The 23,316-nt window shown below is 40.4% G+C and overlaps 2 protein-coding genes across 3 annotated transcripts in view; both read right to left on the bottom strand.

Moving 5' to 3' along the window:
* The window catches only part of CSE1L (chromosome segregation 1 like), a 29,757-nt gene extending 28,408 nt beyond the window's left edge, over positions 1–1,349 (bottom strand). The window contains exon 1 of the mRNA XM_060772146.2: positions 1,237–1,349. The gene's annotated coding sequence lies outside the window, so the exon portion shown is untranslated. The remainder of the gene's footprint in view (positions 1–1,236) is intronic.
* A 4,730-nt stretch (positions 1,350–6,079) lies between these two features.
* Positions 6,080–23,316, bottom strand: part of ARFGEF2 (ADP ribosylation factor guanine nucleotide exchange factor 2) — a 53,749-nt gene continuing 36,512 nt past the window's right edge. For both annotated transcript variants that reach the window (XM_060772147.2, XM_060772148.2), the window contains 16 exons: positions 23,116–23,156; positions 22,861–23,030; positions 21,447–21,598; positions 21,164–21,336; positions 19,813–19,973; positions 19,462–19,592; positions 19,239–19,368; positions 18,748–18,883; positions 17,845–17,983; positions 17,708–17,762; positions 17,088–17,202; positions 16,308–16,438; positions 14,875–15,043; positions 13,248–13,386; positions 12,414–12,531; positions 6,080–10,647 (listed from right to left, as the gene is read on the bottom strand). In XM_060772147.2, the coding sequence (XP_060628130.2) occupies positions 10,471–10,647; positions 12,414–12,531; positions 13,248–13,386; positions 14,875–15,043; positions 16,308–16,438; positions 17,088–17,202; positions 17,708–17,762; positions 17,845–17,983; positions 18,748–18,883; positions 19,239–19,368; positions 19,462–19,592; positions 19,813–19,973; positions 21,164–21,336; positions 21,447–21,598; positions 22,861–23,030; positions 23,116–23,156 (2,137 nt within the window). In that variant the 3' untranslated portion in view covers positions 6,080–10,470. The remainder of the gene's footprint in view (positions 10,648–12,413; positions 12,532–13,247; positions 13,387–14,874; positions 15,044–16,307; positions 16,439–17,087; positions 17,203–17,707; positions 17,763–17,844; positions 17,984–18,747; positions 18,884–19,238; positions 19,369–19,461; positions 19,593–19,812; positions 19,974–21,163; positions 21,337–21,446; positions 21,599–22,860; positions 23,031–23,115; positions 23,157–23,316) is intronic.

Genomic DNA, 23,316 nt, shown 5'->3' with positions numbered 1-23,316 from the left:
TATCCTTGGGGAGCGCATTCCAGAGGCAGGGGGCCACCATCAAAAAGGTCCTCTCCCTCGTACCCACCAACCGGGCTTGAGACAGTGGTGAGAGCGAGAGGAGGGCCTCCCCGGTGCATCTTAGTGTCCGCGCCAGTTCATAGAGGGAGATGCAACTGCGAAGATAGGCAGGGCCCGAACCATTAAGGGCAGTGGTTCTCAACCTGGGGTCTCCAGATGTTTTTGGCCTACAACTCCCAGAAATCCCAGTCGGTTTACCAGCTGTTAGGATTTCTGGGAGTTGAAGGCCAAAAACATCTGGGGGCCCCAGGTTGAGAACCACTGATTTAGGGCTTTACAGGTCATCACCTGCACCTTGAATTTGGCTCGGCAACTTATCGGCAGCCAGTGGAGCTGTTTCAATAGGGGCATTGTTGGGAGCCTGGCTGCTGCCCGTTGTACTAGTTGGAATTTCCGGGCTGTCTTCAAGGGCAGCCCCACACAGAGCATGTTGAAGTAGTCCAATCTGGATGTAACCAAGGCGTGGACAACCTTGGCCTAGTCAGACTTCATGAGGTATGGCTGTTAAAGGAGGATCAAACTGCATTGATTCTACAGTGTAGATCAGGCATGGTCTATCTTGGGCCCTCCAGGTGTTTTGGACTTCAATTCCCATCATTCCCAACAGCCTCAGGCCCTTTCCTTTCCCCCCTCAGCCGCTTAAGCGGCTGAGGGGGAAAAGGAAGGGGCCTGAGGCTGTTGGGAATGATGGGAATTGAAGTCCAAAACACCTGGAGGGCCCAAGTTGGCCCATATCTGGTGTAGATACACCTTAAAAACCACACCACGCCTCAGAACCGGCCTATTAGGCAGGCAATACCTCCAGCAGGACACAAGGCCTCAGTCCCGTGAGGCAAAAGCCTCACCGAGCCGTTGGCGGTGAAGACGAAGGCGGAAAATGGAGAGGGACTGAAAGCCCTCGTCTCACACTAGCTCAGTTACACAGCACAGGGACAGCCGTGGCGACCAATCAGCGGGCCGCTTTTGCTCCCGCCTAGGCCCCCGCAACCAATGGGGACCAGCGTAGGCAAAAGTGGGCGGGCTACCACGGAACCAGCATGGTCGGGTGTCCTCCGCCTGTCCCTACGCCATGGGCCTGGATCTCGATTCCCTTCCTGTGCATCCCGATACGAGGGCCGGCTTCTTGCCCCTTCACGAAGGAAGGGCGACCCGTTTTCCCTGGCAACCCGGCCTCACCTGGCGGATCTCCTGACAGCGCCACCAACTCCTCGTACAACTCCGCTTCACATTCAAACCTCGGTGAGAGGGCGCGGCGACGTCGGGGACGTGGTGACGCAATCACGTACACGGAAGCTCTGTCCCCGCCCCTTTCCTGCCGCGGCCAATCAAGACACGCTTCCTCCAAAAGGCATCAGCCAATCCCAACTGGCTTCCCCCAAAAGCCACCAGCCAATCTCGCTTCAAGCGGACAGACCAACCTGCTTCTTCTGCTCAGGAGGATCCACAATGCTTCGTGCGGCCTTGACAGTCCACCTCTGCTTAGTCCAGTGTTTCTCAACCACTGGGGAGGTTGCTACTTGGTGCCAAAGACTATCAGAAAACACAGTATTTTCTGTTGGTCATGAGAGTTTTGTGTGTCAAGTTTGGTTCAATTCTGTCATTGATGGGGTTCAGAATGGTCCTTGATTGTAGATAAACTATAAATCCCATCAACTACAACTCCCAAATGCCAAGGTCTATTTTCCCCAGACTCCACCATTTGGGCATATTGAGTATTCGTGCCAAGTTTGGTCCACATCCATCGTTGTTTGAGTCCATAGTGCTCTCTGGATGTAGGTGAACTACAACTCCAAAACTCAAGGTCAATACCCACCAAACCCTTCCAGTATTTTCTGTTGGTCATGAGAGATTTGTGTGTCAAGTTTGGTCCAATTCCATCGTTGGTGGAGTTCAGAATGCTCTTTGATTGTAGGTGAACTATACATCCCAACAACTACAACTCCCAAATAGCAAGGTCTATTTCCCCGAAACTCCACCAGTGTTCACATGCGAGCATATTGACTATTTGCGCCAAGTTTGGTCCACATCCATCATTGTTTGAGTCCATAGTGCTCTCTTGATGTAGGTGAACTACAACTCCAAAACTCAAGGTCAGTGGCCACCAAACCCTTCCAGTATTTTCTGTTGGTCATGGGAGTTCTGTGTGCCAAATTTGGTTCAATTCCATCATTGGTGGAGTTCAGAATGCTCTTTGATTTTACGTTAACTATTAATCCCAGAAACTACAACTTCCAAATGCCAAGTCTATTTTCCCCAAACTCCACCAGTGTTCACATTTGGGCATATTGAATACTTGTGCCTAGTTTGGTCCAGATCCATCATTGTTTGAGTAGGTGAACTACAACTCCAAAACTCCAGGTGAATGCCCACCAGACCCAGTATTTTCTGTTGGTCATGGGAGTTTTGTGTGTCAAGTTTGGTTCAATTCTGTCATTGATGAGGTTCAGAATGCTCTTTGATTGTAGATGAACTATAAATCCCATCAACTACAACTTTCAAATGTCAAGGTCTATTTTCCTCAAACTCCACCATTTCGGCATATTGAGTATTCGTGCCAAGTTTGGTCCAGATCCATCATTGTTTGAGTCCATAGTTCTCTCTTGATGTAGGTGAACTACAACTCCAAAACTCAAGGTCAGTGCTTACCAAACCCTTCCGGTATTTTCTGTTGGTCATGGGAGTTCTGTGTGCCAAGTTTGGTTCAATTCCATCGTTGGTGGAGTTCAGAATGCTCTGATTGTAGGTTAACTATAAATTCCAGTAAAATCCCTCTATCCCCAATCCCTGGTGATCTCCTACCCACACAACCCCCCCCCCGTCTCCCCCCCCCTCCCCTCTCCAAATCCAAATCCCTATACCCGCTACCCCTTTTGCCCTACTGTATGTATGTATTTAACTGAAAATGCCAATAAAAATACATTAAAAAAAATATAAATTCCAGTAACTACAACTCCCAAATGACAAAATCAATCCTTCCGCTGACATATCGGGTATTTGTGCCAAATTTGGTCCAGTGAATGAAAATACATCCTACATATCAGCTATTTATATTACAATTCACAACAGTAGCAAAATTATAGTTATGAAGTAGCAACAAAAATAATGTTATGATTGGGGGTCACCACAACATGAGGAACTGTGTTAAGGGGTCGCGGCATTAGGAAGATTGAGAAACATGGTTTAGTCTGTAGACAACATGGGAGAGGAACGTATTGGTTGTACTACTAGACTCTATCCTTAGCTATTGCTGTTTCTCTATGGCATGGAGAAATATCCTAAAGCATTTGCACTATCAGGGATTACCTGTTCATACTACTGTTGGAGGATGTCTTAATAGTTCCAGCTGAGAAGCCAAGCAGCTTTCTTTTGCTGAAGAGATGGCATTTAGTTCTGGAAGAAGAGAACCATTTGGAAATCAAAGCCTAGCTTCCTTCTCTTCACCCAACTGTGACACGTGGTAATGTCATGTCATAGTAAAACAGAGGGCAAAATAAAAATTTGCAAGATTGGAATTGCAGAGTTGAAAGAGACCACAAAGGCCAAACCCCTGCCACACAAAGCACCGAGGTGGGCTATGCCAATCGGGTGTTCGTTCGAAGTCCTGCATCAATATGGGGGGTGGGGGCCACCAGGTTGCCTCAGGAGGGGTTTCACAATACAATTCTATATGTTGCCTCAGAATTAAGTCCTTTTCCAGAGTGTGCTTATTTCAAGGCAAAGGGGGCATGGGATTCTATAGCATTGGTAAACTTCTGCCCGTCCAGGTGTTTTGGACTTCACTCCCACAATTCCTAACAGCTGGTAGGGCTTTGGGGGGAGTCCCATACTTCATTTACCCCTTCTCAGGTTTCTGTGCTTTTCTGAGAATGTCCAATAAACCATCTATGTCTAAAATCCAACCTAACCACAATTTAGTACAGGCATGGGCAAACTTGGGCCCTCCAGGTGTTTCGGACTTCAACTCTCACAATTCCTAACAGCCTCAGGCCCTCCCCCCAGTTGTTGTTCTCATTACTGACCAGAAGCCTGATCCCAGAGCCATGGTTATAGTTTTTTCCCCTGAAGATCAGGGGAAAAATTTCACTGAAGGGTGTTCCACAGACGAGCCAGCAGACATTCGACACAGTGAGTCACAGTGCTCTCTGGACCATCCTCCAAAAAATCGGGTGTCCTGACAAAGTTGTGAACATCCTGCAGCTCCTCCACGATGACAACAGTCTTGGACAGCAATGGCTCCCAAAGTGACCCATTTAAAGTGGAATCAGGTGTCAAACAGGGATGTGTTATTGCCCCAACTTTATTTTCCATCTTAATTGCTATGATACTTCATCTTGTTGATGGGAAGCTTCCCACTGGAGTGGAAATCATCTATCAGACAGACGGCAAGCTATTTAACCTCAGCAGACTGAAAGTCAAGACCAAGGTCACAATAACATGTTATAGAACTCCAATATGCCAATGGTAATGTAGTGTGTGCACACTCCTATAAGTCACTCTAAATACCTTTGCCGAAGCACACGAGAAGCTCGGCCTCTCATTTAACATTGAGAAAACCAAACGGCTCTTCCAGCAGTCACCAGCCATTCCCTTTCCAATGCCAAAAAATACAGCTCAATGGTGTAACATTAGAAAGTTGACCATCTCTGCTACCTTGGCAGCCACCTCTCCACAAAAGTCAACATTGACACTGAAATGCAACACTGCCTGAGCTCTGCGAGTGCAGCATTTTTCCAAATGAAGCAGAGAGTGTTTGAGAACCGTGACATCCATTGGGAGACCAAGGTGCTTGTTTTATAAAGCTATTGTCCTCTCAGTCCTGCTATACGCCTGCGAAACATGGACGGTCTACTGACCTCACACTCAACTGCTGGAACAATTCCATCAGTGTTGCCTCCGAACAATCCTGCAAATCTCTTGGGAAGACAGGCTGACAAATGTCAGCATGCTGGAAGAAGCAAAGACCACCGGCATTGAAGTGATGCTCCTTCTCCATCTGGACTGGCCACGCTGTCCGAATGCCCCATCACCATCTCCCAAAGCAATTATTATATTCCCAACTCAAGAACAGGAAACATAGTGTTGATGGGTAGGAAAAGAGATTTAAAGATAGGCTTAAAGCTAACCTTAAAACTGTCATAGACACTGAGAACTGGGAAGCCCTGGTCATTGAGCGCTCTAACTGGATGTCAGCTGTGACCTGCAGTACTGCGGAATTTGAAGAGGCAAGAATGGAGGGTGAAAGGGAGAAATGTGCCAAGAGGAAGGCGCGTTAAGCCAACTCTGTCTGGGACAGCCTTCCACCTGGAAACCAATGTCCTCACTGCGGGAGAACATGTGGATCGAGAATAGGGCTCCACGGCCACCTGCAGACCCACTGCCAAGGCACTACGCTTGGAGGACCATCAATCTCGGGCTACAAGGGAATTGTGCTCGGTAGTAGACTGGCAGCCAGTGGAGCTGACGCAACAGGAGAGTTGTATGTTCCCTGTACATTGCTCTGGTGAGCAATCTGGCTGCTGCCTGTTGGACATCTGCCTGCTGCCTGTTGGACCCTATAACCTGTTCAGCCTTACAACTGACCAGGAGTACCTCTGTCTTGTCTGGATTCAATTTCAATTTATTCACCGTCATCTAGACTATCACAGCTGCCCAGCACAGGTTCAGGACCTTAACAGCCATCAGCTAAGTAGCAGATGGAAAAGAGTAACAGAGTTGAATGTCATCTGTGTACAGATGACATTGAACTCCAAAACTCTGGATGTTCTCCCCAGCAGCTTCATGTAGTCGCTAAACAACATGGGGAACAATATTGAGCTCTGTCTCCCAATGACACCTTCTGGGAACAAGACTGGAGCCATTGTAAAACAGTACCTCCAAGTCCCATTCCTGCAAGCAGGATACTGTGCTCAATGGTATCAAAGGCCACTGAGGTCTTTTGTCTTCCTCCTCCTCTGGAGTCCTGATTAGTAACACACCAACAAATGTGCTATGAACAAGTAGATGATGTAAACGTTTGCAATAGATTTGTTTTTTACATTTTATTTATCACCTGATTAAAGCATGGAATACAACAGTATTATACATAATATTTTATGTAAAAAAACTTTACATAGCTTTTTGCATTATATAATTATTCAGCTATTCTCTCAAAAATGTATACATCCATTGGGCAAGGAATGCTTTTCATTAACTTAATGATATTAAATGCACTTCATAATAGAAGATCTCATAAGAAGAAAAAAAACATAGCTGTAACTAATTTTAGGCATTTTATAGATAAAACACATTTTGCACAAACTATATTTTATTTAAAATTGCAAGAGATATTTCGGACAAAATGTCAATACATTTAAATAATTGCACCTCCCACAAGTCAATATTTTCTGTTTACCTGCTTCAAGCCAAGGCTCAAATAATCTGCTATTTAACCTATCTGGGGATATAATTAACTGGCCTTTTATGAGCCAGATTAATTTCAATGGAAGTATGCCAGTGGTCAGTGAACTGCCCTTATGAAATACAATGCACAAAATTCAAGCTAACCTGATTCCATCAACTTTATTCATAAAATAAGCAGTGTGTGTGCAAATATACAGGCTTAAGACATATGTAGTCTGCAGCCTCCATTTGAATTCACACAACAGAAATGCAGCCTGAAAAGCTGTTCTGAGGTTTTATGTAAATAAAAATGTGACTTCCTCAAAAGAGTTCCAAAGAAAAAATGCCACTTGCACTGCAAGACAACTTTGGGAAAAGCAAAAACTAGGTTACTATCAGGACCTCTGTCACTACATGAATCTTTCTCACCTGTTACTGTACTGTGCTCCTTCCAAGTATGGGTAGAAGAAGAAGTTCATATGTAGGTCTGTGCATCATTTTGGATTGTATTCTAATCAGATCTCAAGAAAGTGTAGATGCAGTGCTGGGTGGCCAAGTTAGAAAAACATGGGCAAGTTATGGAGCCTGTAAGCTCTTGCTTTCCTTTTTGGATCTTATCCCTTCTTTCCCATTTCCAGTTAGTACTAATTTACATTTAAATTAAAGTTATCACATAATAAGCAAGGCTAATGTCCATCAGAGTTCCCATCTTAGTGAGCAGGCAGAAGCAATTGAAGCAATTTACTGTAGTTAAAAGGGAACCTGGTTATAGTTAACCATGATTGCTGACAGTTCAGATGTAAAAATCTAACTGAAAGGTTGGTGGTTCGAATCTGGGGAGTGGGGTGAGCTCCCGTCTCTCAACTCCAGCTTCCCATGCGGGGATATGAGAGAAGCCTCCCACAGGATAGTAAAACACCTGAGCGTCCCCTGGGCAACATCCTTGCAGATGGCCAATTCTCTCACACCAGAAGTGACTTGCAGTTTCTCAAGTCACTCCTGACATGAAAAAAAAAGATGTAAATATTAAACCAAGGTTAATGAAAGGGGGAAAAAAAAACATACCAGAGGCGGGACAAGGGAGCCTATAGTCTGCTACATGAATCCACAGCATTAAGTATAATTGGGCTGCTTTAACATGCATTTAATTTCATTCCATGATACCGAGTTCTGTAGCTGGGAAATACCAGCTCCGTAACATTTTCCTATGGATACAAAAGTGCCACAGGAAATACTATGTTTAATCTGCAGAATCTACTGTATAATCACAACTCAAAAGAATTTGCTGTGAAAACTTCTGGAGAGAAATCCTGTTTATTCTTGGAGTGTGATATTGCCAAAAGAAAGCTACATTGAAGAAGCTCGTCGCCACTGTAAGAATATGTTTAGACATTATATATATATCAATGTTACCACTCCCCACAGATTATCACACACATTTCAGGAACATCTGGAATAAGGCTATTATGGAAGTTCTTCACATCTACTCACACACTTCACACCATGATAATCACACAGTAATCTAAGTCCCCTCCCCATATGTTTTTAAATTAAAGTGTATTCATTTAGAAATGTAACCATTTACTGTTAAAACGTAGCTTTCCTAAGGAAATATTCATATAACACTAAGGCTTTAAAAGGCTCCAGGTTTTTTTATACATATGCAAAAACCTCACATGTACAGCTTCTTCACAGTATTTTACATTGCTAGGGTTTGAAGATACTATTTCAGTCCCATATGTATTGCACTTCGTATTCAGACTGTGAAGCATCAGTTGTGACGTTGTTATGTTCCCCTAATGAATTGAAATACTATAATATGAATATTTTCTTGACAAAGGATGAGTACCCAGCCTTATTTGAGCAACATATCAATAGCAGAACCACAGCAGTGGGCGGGAAAGCAAGAATCTAATTAAAAATACAGGTCCGTATACAAATGTAAAAATATATTTATAAAAATAAATCACTTCTTGCAGTACTTTGTGAAGTGCCCCCATTACGCTGCAAATGTAAGTCTGAATTGCTTTAAATGCCGATGAAAATTAAAATATTTTTTAACGTAATCTTTTGTCCATGGCAAAATATTAACCACAATCCTTTCTAATAAGTTATTTATTCTTGTCACATGAAACAAAATTCTGTGCTTGCTACATAAAATTCTTTGGTAGAGAAATTAATTTTCAAACTGTTTTTTAGTGAATATATTAATGATCAAAAACAAGTGTAAAATCCACACTGCATTGCTATAAACAAAAGCTAACCCGAATGAGAGAAAAACCTAGCACCAGCACTTAATAAAATAAATCCAGCGAACAATTCTGTTTTTCTCCAAAACATTGTTCCTTTGGTTGTGCTAATAGCCAAGCTCAAGTTACTAAGTAAGACGTTCCAAGCACACTGAACCTAATTATTTTCAGAACCTACCACCTTCAGTTTAACTTGTTTCAAAAACACTTGCAGCCAATCAATCACTATTTTTCTGCCCACTTGGTTAATACTTATACAACTCATGTTTACAGATATGGCTAAAGAAAACATATGCCTGATAATACTTTTGTACTTGTATTTTTAATACATTTGGATGGAAACCATTTCCTTCCTGCCCTCTTATACAAATTTTACTCTCATTATTATCAAACTGAAATACAACCACACAGGTTTTGCCTGCTGTATTTTACAAAACTATTTTTTTAAAACTGGGCAAAGAATACTAAGACGTGGTCTCACCAAAAATATATATACGTATATAATTCCTTCAGAACCAATCATTGAAGCCAAAAGGACTACACTGATACAACTGCAAGTTTACTTCCCATTTCCCCTTAATAAACAGGCTTTTGTCACGTGTATATATTAATAAATCAAGTGGTCCCGATAGGAACCAGATTCTTCTCCCTCATACGATTAATGCTAATAAAATACTAAAGCAAGCCATTAAAATGACCAATAACTCATAGTTCTGCAGAAAAATAGAAATATCTTCATATGCATTAAAGATAGCCTGCTTTTACCCAAATGCTCTTATATATTATTGAAAAGGGAAAGATTTTATAAGTAGTATAAATTGTAAATTAGTGTGCACTTCAAAGATTAAATTTAAAATTCCCCTTTGCCATGTGCTCCTTGTAATTAAATATTAAGCATCAGAGGATTTTTCAAAGCTGTCAAGGTTCTCAAACTGAAGTCATAAGCAAACTAGTAACTGGATAAGCAGGCCATATGTTTTGTTTTCGTTTTGCTAGTTTGAAGGAAAAGGCATTCCCTGTGTAGTAATATATTTTGTTCATACTAATCCTGTTATCAAGGATACTTTCATATGCTGAAAATCAATCCGGTCCAGACCAAGAAAATGTGGTGCAGCTCTAGAAATAAATGATACACCACACACATTTTGCAACATACAGCAAGTCAGGAATAGTAGTAATAGAGCTAAAGACTCTTTTGGATTATTATTCTTTTCTTGGTGACTGGTCATATTATGATCCATTCACTATTTTATGATGTGTTTGCAGAAATGAGAGCACCAGAACATTTAAAGATCCAGTCTTCAACTGAATGTACCCTGTTGAGGTGGAAAATGTTCCAGAATAGTTTTGAAATAAACTTTTATCCTCTCAGTTACTTATGAATACATTTGCTAACATCACAAGCCTATAGTAATATATTCAGTATTATCTCATAGAAACACTTTCTATTCATTTATTGTTTTCAGCATATCATGGGCTGGAAGGTATAAGAGGGAACCATTGCAAAGAACAGATTTGAAGAGACAAGCGTAGTAATAAGAATTACTTGACATTTACTGCGTTAAGTTGCCAAATGCTAACAGCTATTCCTACAGGGCAGCCAGAATTTTAAAAAGAAAGGTGAATTTTCCTTCAGAAATGCCAGCTTGATCGATATAACCTCGCTGATACCATGGGTTGCGGTTTCTTCTTCTTGAAACAGGCCAGTTATTTGTTGTTTTCTTTCTGCATACATTCTTTGAACTGAGCACGACACAAGCTTTGGGAAAGAGCAGCCATGGAGCTACCATGCATGTGAATGGCTTCCCATTGTCTGTTGCTGTCCTTCGGGAATCCAGATTTTGAACACGACACCTATGCGCAGGAAAAACTTTCGCAGCACGGCTCGAAGCTCTGGGATTAAGTCAAACTGCATTATTTCACATAGGTAGGGGTAATACGTTGAAGCGTGTGCTTTAAACTTGTAAGAAGGAAAAGAAAAAAACCGAATTAGACTTTGCAAAAGCACTTTCTTCAAAGAGGACAATTTAATTAATAGGTCATCACAGTCACATTGCAGTATAGGTAAAGTCCAGACATTAAGTCCAGTCATGTCTGACTCTGGGGTGTGGTGCTCATCTCCATTTCTAAGCCGAAGAGCCAGCATTGTCCGTAGACACCTCCAAGGTCATGTGGCCGGCATGACTGCATGGAGCGCCGTTACCTTCCCGCCGGAGCGGTACCTATTGATCTACCCACATTTGCGTGTTTTCGAACTGCTAGGTTGGCAGAAGCTAGTGCTGACAGCAGAAGCTCACGCCGCTCCCCGGAATCGAACCTGCAACCTTTCGGTCAACAAGCTCAGCAGCTCAGCGTTTTAACCCACTGCACCACCGGGGGCACCTACATTGCAGTATAACAACATCTAAATCTTAAAACTGCCATGTTTATATAAAAATCATATGCTGCTCGGGTTGCTGTGAGTTTTCCGGGCTGTATGGCCATGTTCCAGAAGCATTCTCTCCTGATGTTTCACCCACATCTACGGCAGCCATCTTCAGAGGTTGTGAGGTATATTGGAAACTAGGCAAGTGGGGTTTATATATCTGTGGAATGTCCAGAGAAAGAACTCTTGTCTGTTTGAGGCAAATATGAATGTTGCCATTGGAAAGCTTGATTAGTATTGAATGGCCTTGTAGCTTCAAGGCCTGGCTGCTTTCTGCCTGGGGGCGTTCATTGTTGGGAGGTGTTAACTGGCTCTGGTTGTTTCTTGTCTAGAATTCCCCTGTTTTGGGGTGTTGTTCTTTCTTTACTGTCCTGTTTTTTTAAATTCATGGTACAGTAGAGTCTCACTTATCCAAGCTTCAGTCATCCAATGTTCTGTACTATCCAATTCAGTCTGCCTCCCACCTGGATCCACAGCAGTTTCAATACATTGCGATATTTTGGTGCTAAATTCGTAAACACAGTAATTACTACATAACATTACTGTGTATTGAACTACTTTTTCTGTTGATTTGTTGTAAAACATGTTTTGATTATTAATTTGTAAAGTCATAATGCAGTTTGATGTTTAATAGGCTTTTCCTTAATCCCTCCTAATTAACATTTTTGCTTATCCAATGTTCTGCCAGCCCGTTTCTGTTGGATAAGCGAGACTCTACTGTACTTACTGTACTCATTCTTAAAGGAATTCACAGTGTGGTGTCTATAACTTTAGAAAATAGTAAAGGTAAAGGTTTCATGTCCAACTCTGGGGGGTGGTGCTCATCTCCATTTCTAAGCTGATGACAACTCCTAGGTCATGTGGCCAGCATGACTGCATGGAGTGTCGTTACCTTCCTACAGAAGCATACCTATTGATTTACTCACATTTGCATGTTTTCAAACTACTAGGTTGGCAGAAGCCGAGGCTAACAGCGTGAGCTCACCCCGCTCCCCAGATTCGAACCGCCAACCTTTCAGTCAGCAAGTTCAGCAGCTCAGTGGTTTAACCCGCTGCACCACCTGGGGGCCTAACATTAGAAAATACAATGGCAAATTAAAGCAGTGATGTAGATTTTAAAAGCATACTTAATGTGTGGATATCAGGGGCAGGATACTATTTAACTTCTGGAGCAGGCCCCACCGCCTCATTTGACACATAATGCTCCATATTGGGAAGGCCACATAAAGGAGGTTAAAGCATCATGTAATAAGTAAAAGCCAGTTTTTTTATGTGAAACTCTAGTGAGGCTCTTTTCTTACCTTTTCATCACTAACTTTTAGGGTTTTTGTTAGAAGTAGCAGCAAGAGATTAGTCCAGGCCTCTCGGTGACTTTCTGAGTTCACAGTGATAAAGTAGGCCAGTGCTTCACTGCATACACTATAGGAAGTTTATGCATATAATCAGTACATAGAAATAGGAACAACAAGTAAGTAGAGAACAGAAATTGCTACTTCCCCTCAAAACTATCAATACAAGAGGGAGTTCTGCTGCACATACCTTAATGATAAAAGAAAAGTGACATTGAGAACCCAAAATCTCAATTTTATTATTTAACTTTTTATTAATTTTTATTCCCCTAATGCTGCTACCAATCTTGAAAGTAACCACATACAAATTGGTGATTTTTCCCACCTGCTTCCAAAAGGCTTTCCTTTTACCTCCAAGGACACATCAAACTACTCTATTCACTTGTGGAGTGATTTTCTTTCCCCGCCTCAAACAATTTTCCTCACTAGCTGAAATCAAACCTAACAAAATGCATACTTGCACTGTATATTGCGATCACAGATCGTGAGCTGTCATTGGCCTAGTCACTCTAAGACTAGAAATAATACTTACTTCAGCAGTCTCTCCTGTATAGCTTACGAGCATTGACAATGGAAGTTGGTGTCTCTGTTATCAATGAGGCAGTTAATCTGGTCTAGATTTCAGTTTGAATTTTAGAAATGCTGTGAAGGACACTGAATCTATATGGGGGATAGGGTTCACCCTCTCCCCTTGACTTTACTGTTAGAAGCTTGCACTGTACATTGGCATCATAAACCATGAGCTGTCTTTGGCCTAGTCACTCTAAGACTAGAAATAATACTTACTTCAGCAGTCTCTCTTGTATAGCTTCCCAGGAGTCTCTGCGGTTTTCATCAACATACATTCTGAAAAGTATTCTCAGACAGCAAGCCAAACTGCTGGTCTCTTGTTTCAAAAGGTTAGGTTTTGATTTACCCTTGAAACCTAGAAATTAAGGACAGTAACACAGCCACATGGTCTTAAGATGCTGAACATCAGTAAATAAGCAGAAGTAAAGGGGCAAAAGCACTAGATATATAGCTGTGCCAAATTTATGCCATCTTCACCTTAGGAGGTTTCAAAAACAATTTTGGAAACAGATACAGGAGAAAATCATTACAAAAGAAGCATTTAGAGGAGCAAAGTGGTGAGACATTCCTCTTCCCTCTTTCATGTTTTCAGTTTTAGTCAGGTGTTCCTGAAGTATCTCTTTGGGTCAATTTAGGTGTTCAGGTACAAAAGGATTTAAATGAAACTGCATAGCCAAGCAGGTTTATAGAAACATGCTTTGGCCCCAAAGTTTATAACACCTAGGAAGAACTTCCTGAGCTGTTCAGCAGTGGAACTCTCTGCCTCTGAGTGTGGTGGAAGTGCCTTCCTTGGAAGCTTCTAAATAGAGGGTGCATGGTCATATGTCAGCAGTACTTTCATTGTGCTTTTCCTGCATGGCAGCGGGATGGACTAGATGGCCCATGTTGTTTCTTCCAACTCTATGATTCTAACCCTGGTTAACACTAATAGATAGATAGATAGATAGATAGATAGATAGACAGACAGACAGATTATGAGAAATATAATTTTTTGAATTACATCATAATACACCAGAAATATTAAAAATTAACTATGTATTTCTAATTACAAAAAATTGAGTCAAGCACTGAAAGGGTTAAATGGATACAATGACTCAGAAAAGGCTGTAGTTCTATATAAGCAGGTGTATCTGTAGCTTAGTTTGCATCAGTGTTAGTACACCTCAGTAATAAGGCCTCAGTCTGAGAGAGCCCTTAGTGCAGTAGTTCTCAACCCCAGATGTTTTTGGCCTTCAACTCCCAGAAATCCCAGCCAGTTTACCAGCTGTTAGGATTTCTGGGAGTTGTAGGCCAAAAACATCTGGGGACCCAAGGTTGAGAACCACTGCCTTAATGTGAGAAGGCCTCAGTGTATTAGTAGGCCTCAGTGTGAGAGAATGTCTTGTGAGAGAGCCCTCAGTATGAGAAGGTCTCAGTGTGAGGTAGGCGACAGTGTGTTAGAATGCCTCAGTATAAGAAGGTTTCGTGTGTGAAGTTCCACTGCACTTTATTTGTGTCATGGAAACCTTGTTTTTGTAAATAGTGCAACCATATTATTTGCTATAAAGAAAAGTTTCCTATGGAAGAGATAACATTGGTCTGTGTGATTTTTGTTCTTTTTATCACTTGTAGCTACTGGTGGTGGGTCACGCTGCTGACAATAAGTTACTCTGCTATGCATTCATGGGAAGGTATTTTGTTATTAAGCCCACTCACCCAACATATTATACTTAGCTTTAAAAAATCTTAAATAATTATTTAGCCTGATTAGAATGACCCGAAAAGCCTAAATGAATGTAACCCGAAAGAACAGTAATTTAAGCATTTTCCAAAAACCATCTGTTCCACAGTCTTCTATGCTTACCTGCTCTCCAGAGGACAGTCCGTTGTTCATAATTTGAGTTGAAAGCTTTTGAGAATGAATGTGATTCTTGCAGGCAGTCCAGCAGCTTGAACAGATGTTGGGAAGACATGTACTTGTACATTCCTTGGTCTTCAGTGTCAATGTGAATGTCTGTATCTAGCGTGTCCCTCTGAAGAGGAAAATCTAGTTACAGGAAGTATTGACTGAAGAACTACGTCATCACAACTTCCTTTACTGCAAAGTTGGGGCTTTCTTTTAGTCTGGGGGTCAAATACAATAGTTCTCAGGCTACATTCCAGTAGTGGACAGGACCATAATTTAAATTGAAAGTGCTTACAGTCAATAAGTGGGCCTTTGGAGAGAAACTTCAAATTTCAAAATGGGAAAAATGGTTGAGAAGTCACTAAACAGTGGTGTCACAGCAAAGGATATTTTGCTATCTAAGATCAGAAGGGGTAATTTCACTCCAAGAACATGAGATTCTCTACTCTCCTGTTAGAATATTCTATAAATGTTTTCATTAAACAAGGATGGTCAACTCTCTACTTTGGAGGCCCTATTTTTTCCTTTTGTACTATAACCAAAAACCAAACCAAACCAACCAAAGTCTTGTGCATAAGATATACAATGAACCTAAGCATTTACTTTGTGTTTCTGAAATGAACTTGCATTCCACACAATAATCCATTCCTGCCCCCGGTGGCGCAGTGGGGTAAACCCCTGTGCCGGCAGGACTGAAGACCGACAGGTTGCAGGTTCGAATCCGGGGAGAGGCGGATGAGCTCCCTCTATCAGCTCCAGCTCCACATGTGGAGACATGAGAGAAGCCTCCCACAAGGATGATAAAAACATCAATTCATCTAGGCGTCCCCTGGGCAACGTCCTTGCAGACGGCCAATTCTCTCACACCAGGAGTCACTCCTGACACGACAAAAAAAAAAAAATCAATTCCTGACCATATCTGCAGTATAATTGGAGCAGAGAGTGTTGGAGACATTTAACAGTTATGAACCTGAACTCCTTACTGTCTGCTTAAAATCATACAGGTAGGCACAGCTTTGTAGTTAACTGACTGCAGAGGGTTTTTCTCAATCAGTGGTTGCTTTGCAGATGCAGAGATTATGATTGGAAAGGGATCTGGGAGAGAGTTTACTCTCTGGTCCATTTCCTGGGCATTTAAATACAACTGGCTTCTTAGGTTGCCCCTGCCTCCAAGATATGCTACCAGGAGAGAAAGCTGGACTGCTTCAATCCTCAGTGCAGAAGCACAAGCAGGGTCTCAGTAGAGCAGAAGCTTTGGTTTGTACCAAGTCCTTCTTTGCCCTCTTCCATATTTTGTGATCAAATTTAATGTATCAGTGAAATACAACTGTTGTTTCATATATCAGTGAACAGAACAGTTGCAATGCTGGAGAAATATTCATATTTCTTACCTGAGCAGCAGCCATATGCTCAGCATCTTCCTTCTTACTTGTTGCTGGATAGAATACTATGTTATCGATGGTCTGTATCAACTCCAGCTGCACAACACATTTGATGAGGAGACTGGCAAAGAGTTTCTGGTCTGAAAGAAGATCAGTATGTTAGATTTTAATGCACAGCAATTCCAGTTTTGTCCACTAACGCCTGGTGTTGTTACCTAAGGTCCATCAGACCAACTGCTCAGTCCCAAGAAGACTTCTTTCCAAGCTTGTATTGAACAAATTGTTTAAAACAATAGTATTTCCTAAGATACTGTATATCAAATTTAGATTAGTTCCATGCTATTTACAACTGTCTTCTTTGGATGCAGTATCCTATTGTACATTTGAGCGCAGTCACGATTCTTCTCTGTATTACCGTATGTTGTTACATCAGTGCTCCCTACACTCAGGTTTTATAAAATATTGTGAATGGCAATAAATACAAAGGAGCATCACAGCATATGCTAAGGGAGGAGAATATCAAAGGTCCTCATGGAGATCAAGAGTGGGAACTGTGCAGCCTTCTAGGTGTTGTTGGACTACAACTCTCAAAACTTTTAACCACTGGCTATACTGGCTAGTACTGCTGAGCTTACTGTTCAACTACTGTTGAGGAGATATGCATCCTATCTGTCTCTTATGCAATGGTTCTGCAGATAAAGTTGCTGATCTTAACAGCCGTCCAGTGCAAGGAGGCCTGGATGAAAATTTGAGAGGCCTGGCATGTCAAATACAGAAGGGCAGACTTACTTGAATAAGGGCCACTTTTCCAGCTGTCATCTGTAGGATTTGAAAACTGGCTCTGTCCTCTTTCGGAAGCATTTTTATCAATACTGCTTAAAGACTGACGATCCAGATCCAGATCCTTGAAGTAAAACAGAACCTGAGATAATGCTTCCTTCAAAATTAGTCACATCTCTATTTCATGGCAGGAGAATTAAAATGTATATACAATTTATATATTATTGCAAACACTAATGGCTATTTTTCAATGTTTTCCAACATCTTTGAATGATATCTCTGAATAGTATTTGACAGATAGATAAATGTCCTCATAACTACTGGAAAAAATCTCAAAAACCTAAGTAGAAAGAGTTAAGCTGTTCTTGTTAAGATAGGAGGAGGACTCATAAAGATATTAATTTCTTGCTAAACTTGCTTTCTCTCAACTCTAGTAAAGTTTATTAATACTTTCAAAATGTGATGGTTTGTCTAGTCCATCACTGCACACAAGGAATTCATTTTACAAGTATAACTAATACGTTTTATTGTCACACTAAAGGTACACAGACATGAAGCAATCATATAGATAGAGCTTCATTTTGCCCATACTTTTTTGCAATGCAGGAATGAAGAAATGGATCACTTACCAAGTGCTTTTCTGATGAATCATCTTCCATTCCTGCTGGTCTCCATGTCAGTAAGCTTTAAGTAAGAAACAATTAGATCAGAAATATAACCAAGTATGGAATCCCTTGGCACTCTTTAAAATTGGAATTACACTCACACATGAGGAATTGTAGTTTTGAAGATCTCGAGCATACAGCTGCACGTTTGGTCCCAGACTGCAGAACTGAATTTTTGACCATTAAATATGACCAGGCTTTCTAGGCAGTTTGTCCCTGATCGGGCTAGTTGTTCATTATCTGAAGAAAAACAGTAAGTATCTTAAAAATATCCCTCAACTGAACAAAAAATAAAGATTATGCTATCAACAGACAAGTTGAAATTGCTTACTTCAACCAATTAAAAGCACAAGTGCAAGGCTTTTGAGCAATTAACACATTAGTTTTAAATAATCTACCAGATTAAATAATCTACCAGATAGGAGCTCCCGGTGGCGCAGTGGGTTGAACCCCTGTGCCGGCAGGACTGAAGACCGACAGGTCACAGGTTCAAATCCGGGGAGAGGCGGATGAGCTCCCTCTATCAGCTCCAGCTCCTCATGCGGGGACATGAGAGAAGCCTCCCACAAGGATGATAAAAACATCAAAAATCATCCGGGCGTCCCCTGGGCAACGTCCTTGCAGACAGCCAATTCTCTCACACCAGAAGCAACTTGCAGTTTCTCAAGTTGCTCCTGACACAACAAAAAAAAAATCTACCAGATGACTGGACTTTTTTATTGGACTGATCAGGAAGAGATTGAGAATTTGATTACTTATATGAATTTTTTAAAATACCAGAACAAATATTTCTGCACAGTATTATTTAAAACACAAATGGTATACTCAAATTATTATTCACACAGGACAGTCTGTTGGAGTCCTAAGTTTTCTTCATAAAGCAAGTATTTTCATAAATGATTTTTCCTCAAAGTGGAGATGGAGAAGTGAAAAACTGGTTACAAAGAAACTTTGTTCCACATTTACTCGTTTTGAATAAAGTGACATGTATGCAGATGAACTACCTTGTTTTACACACCAGTGTAACTGTGCAAATATATCAGCAAGAAGAATCTCATTCAAAGCTTCATAGAACTGTGTGAATACATCACAAATGGCATAAAGTGCATGATTACAGGTAGTAGTCATCCATTCTGATTTCTGTTGAGAAAAACAGCAAGCCTTGATTGGAAAAGATGTCTGACCAGAGAGTTTTGATCACATAAGAATGATCATTACAAAACTTATACAGCTACAGAGTTCCTTGTATCCCTCTCCTTCATCTACACTGTTGACATGTAGATTACAGATTTGTATTGTCATCTGTTTTGTTTATATTTTGAAACAGAATTTTTATATGCAGCACACTATGACATGACAACTGAGTTGCTTAATGAAAAACAGGATAGCAACATTCTTTAAAAAGGGGAGGGGGTGTCATTTAATCACAGTTTGGCTTCAAATTTTGTTTGTAAGAACACAATTTTGTTTGCTACTATAAAACAGGTATGAATACCTCTGTTTGCTGTTCTGGGAGCTTCATGTTGTCAAATATCCTAAACACAATTCGAAACAGGTCCTGCCACCAGTGTTTTTCAAAAGTGTGGCCATAGCTCTTCATGATTTCAAACATAACCGTCAGACCTCTATAAAATGAGAATAGAATTCATCAAATAATACAAGTCAACAGGGAAGAATGCTGATAACTAGACAGAACCAAAATTTTATAGTTTCATTACCTTGTCCGCACATCCAGTTTGCATCGATTGATGATACAAGAAAGCTCAAACAAAATAGGGAACCATCCTCTGACCCAAACCCTATCGCCAGTAGCCACATTCATGTCATCACTTGTATATTCTCTCAAAACCTGTGAATAGATAAGATCTGATAAACAGACAAATATATCAGTTCTGAAGAGCCTCTCATTTGGAATTTTGACTTGAAACTCAGGATTGCTATTTGATGAAAGCCAAAACCACTCTTTTGAAATGGTGAGGCATGTAGTACAATGTTCAATGAGTCATGGAAGTCACAGAAATTCAGATGTTTGTATGAAAAAGCACAAGAAACAAATAAGGATAAAATACCTGAGGCCTTTCTGAAACGTATTTTGCACAATAACGGATCAATCTAATAGCTTCCATGCAGGTATCTGGAAAGGCAGCATTACAGGCAAATTCTGATAAACATTTTACAGCATCCTGGAAAGAATCTATTGCTGCAGGGAAATGCTGTTGAAAAATATTGGCTGTGGGAGAGAAGAAAAATGAAATGAACACAGTGGCCACATCTAGAAGTACTTCTCCTCAGTAAGAATTTTTGGAAATGTTAAAATGTAAGTCTTTTTGTGAGCCAGACCAACAACACTAAAAATTACATTGCTATCTGAATTTCAGAGAAGTAGGTAACAAATAAAAAATGTATTGTTTTTATATTATTATTAGTATCAGTATTAGTAGTGGTAGTAAAATTTAATTACAATTACGTTGGTGGCAGTTCTGAAAGCTGACCATATATACAAGCCTGCATGATCTACAATTCATCACAAAGTTCGCTAGTCTTTTGGAGCATACTGTGTAAGGATATGGTATTCTATGACATGGCAGGTGCAGTGCCACATTGCACCATATAATAACCTTATTACAAATGAAATAGAGATCATTTGTCAGCGACTATTTCTTGTAAATGCTTCATATAATATTTCTTGCTCTCTTTATCTTATAAAGATATCAATACAAAGTAGGCTGAGAAGAGAAGAATCCAATCCAAATAAGCTGTTGCTATAATGGGACATATGATGAACTAGTGTGCAGCATACCGGAACTTGCTATATACATCTGTTATTCTTTACAGTAATTCTCAGTATTGCCACGATATAATACATGGGAAGAGGCTGGATAGGAGAAGCACCTCTCCTTGACCCCGACCCTTTCAGGCGGCAAAAGAGGTGGAGTAGTAGCAATATTTAATGCCAAATGTAGCCATTTCCCTGTTTCTTTTTTTCTTCTTTATTAGATATAAGAAGGGCTTTAAATGTATTTAAATATTACAGACCCCTTTTCTTAAACGGAAGAGTATTTAAATGTTAAACACCTTCTAAGCAGCCCTAAATAGTGACCTGTGCTACATATGATTGTTCGGAAAATGTCCAAATTGGCAAGAAAATGTCCAAATTGGCAAGAATGACATCTCATCCTATCTACTTTGCCTTGGGTCCTTAAGGCTCATTCACTGCTGGGGTGGAGTCCCTAAGACATTTCCCAACTTGGAATCTGGGCCCAGATTCAGAAGAGCTTCCCCTTCCCTTATCTACATGTTATATTATGTTCCTGAGTTCCATCAGTTGTTGATCCTATTTCAGAGACTGTTTGGGACATTGCTAAGTATTTCTTCAATTGTCAGAGGCTAGCCTCTGCCACTTTCATCTGGCACACTTACTAACTATATGGCCTGTCGTTTGGAATGCCAGCTCCACAATATTTCCATCATGATCAGATGCTGCTTGATGAAATACTGCGAAGATATTCTTCCACCCTGAGCGAATATTAGCAGCTTGAGAGTTCACCATCTGAGCAATGCAGCGTATTACCATGTCTCGTATTGTTGGAGATCTGAAAAACAAATAGTATCTCATTTGTAGACTTCTGTATGATATTATGTGTATTATTCTTCAGGGGCAGAAGAGAGCAGATTAACGTTTCAAACTGTAAGAAGCACAAACCTGTTCTTCTTCATGATATGCTCAAAAGGCCTCAAGAAATCCTTTTGAAATCGGAAATTAGCCAGTTCTCCCTTTTCAAGAAACTTCATTGAAAGCTGTCTCAAAGAATCAACAGCAAAGATGGCAACATCTTCATTAGGATTGCAACCGACCTGTAAAGGAGAAATAATAATTTCCTCAAATAAAATATTCTGTAAATATGGGACTGTATAAATCCCAACCTTGTCAATTAATGTAAGACACAGAAGCACAATGTCAATGGCCAGTCAGAACAAAAATTAAGAATTGGGATTCTCACAAAAATCAGGATTCTTTAGAACCTCCAACTCTCAAATCTGAGCACATTTTGGGAGCAAATGCCAATAATTTGAGTATAGGTTATTTCTCTGTAAGTCAGTATACAAAGTCCAGAAAACTGGGGAAACATGACTATTTAAATTTAATAAAGAACAAAAATAATCTTGGCAAAGTAACATACAAGTACCGCAAACAAACATAAATCCAACCCACACCTAGAGCAAAATAGTCAGCCCCATTATTGTCCAAGACCTTTCAGCATCATACTGACACATAACAATAAAGTATGAAATTGTATTTATCCTTTGCAGAGGTCTCATGTCTCACACTGAGAGTTAGAACTTTAAGTGTCCATTCTGGGAGTGGTTGCCTGAAAAAGTAACTTCGTGAATCCTTTGCCTGTGGGATCCATTATCTGCTGCAACAAAATGATTTTAAGTGTTTTTATGAATTTAGTATGTTGTAAATGTGAGAAATGTACTATGTCATGTTTATTTAAGTTGCTATTTTTATAATTTTTATTGACTTTGTTTTTGACTTACTATACATTATTCTTGGCATTGAATGTTTGCCAGTTATCACAGGAATAGAAAAGACAGCAAAACACACACCACAAGGGTGTTAACCCTTCCTTGTGCTATCCAAAGCTGAAAAAAAAAATATTATTGGCTGGAGTTACACTGAAAAAATGTACTTTTCTGACTTACAAACAAATTCAACTTAAGAATAAACGTACAGAACCTATCTTGTTCGTAACTTGGGGACTTCCTGTAAATGAATGTGTATGAAAAGAATGATCTAAAGTTTTGCCAATATATGTTCTTCAAGCTCCCCAAGCTTCAAATGACATTGGACTTATTGAATTTCCTAGCTATAGGACTGCCACTTCTTTGTATCAATCTCAATTTATGATCCACACTTTTGAGCTAGTGAATGTGAGGAAAAAGAATTCATGGTCCATCTGTTACAATACAAGCCAATATTTCACATGATGCAAACAAACGTTGCATCAAAACTGGGTCGATCTTAAAACGAAGCAACGGAATAACCAAATAGCTCTGGTGTTTGAACAGATACTTAAAATGGGATGTTTTATTGATCTAAAGTTTTGAAATACCTTATTGAAATGATCTCCAATTACATGCCATATCCTGGACCACTGGAGCCTAATTCTGTTCATGTTGTAATAGGAAATTTCAACAATCTTCTGCAGACTGAACATGCGTGGATGGTGAGGGGAAGCCAATTCATCCATGGAAACAGCACACAACCATCGGACAAAGTCAACTGAAAATGTTATGAGAAGAGTTATTTCAGTAAACGTAACACCATGCAACTGTTGTTTATTTAAGAATATCTTTTCAAAATATACCTATTGCATTTCCATCCAGTCTAGTTGAGCCTGTAAATATCCTGTGGAAAAAATGAGAGAGTTGAGCCGTGTGATGCAGAATACTAAAAAAACTCATTATATTTAAATGTAGCATGGCATGCAGAATAGAGGACTGAAGTCTTAATTTCATACCATTTTACACTGATCACAGAATTATTATTTCTGTGTGTGCCATGAGAT

Source organism: Anolis sagrei, chromosome 4, assembly GCF_037176765.1.
Source record: "Anolis sagrei isolate rAnoSag1 chromosome 4, rAnoSag1.mat, whole genome shotgun sequence".
Lineage (NCBI taxonomy): Eukaryota > Metazoa > Chordata > Lepidosauria > Squamata > Dactyloidae > Anolis > Anolis sagrei.
Note: the sequence above shows the minus strand (reverse complement) of the source record. Positions and strands in the feature narration are given on the sequence as shown.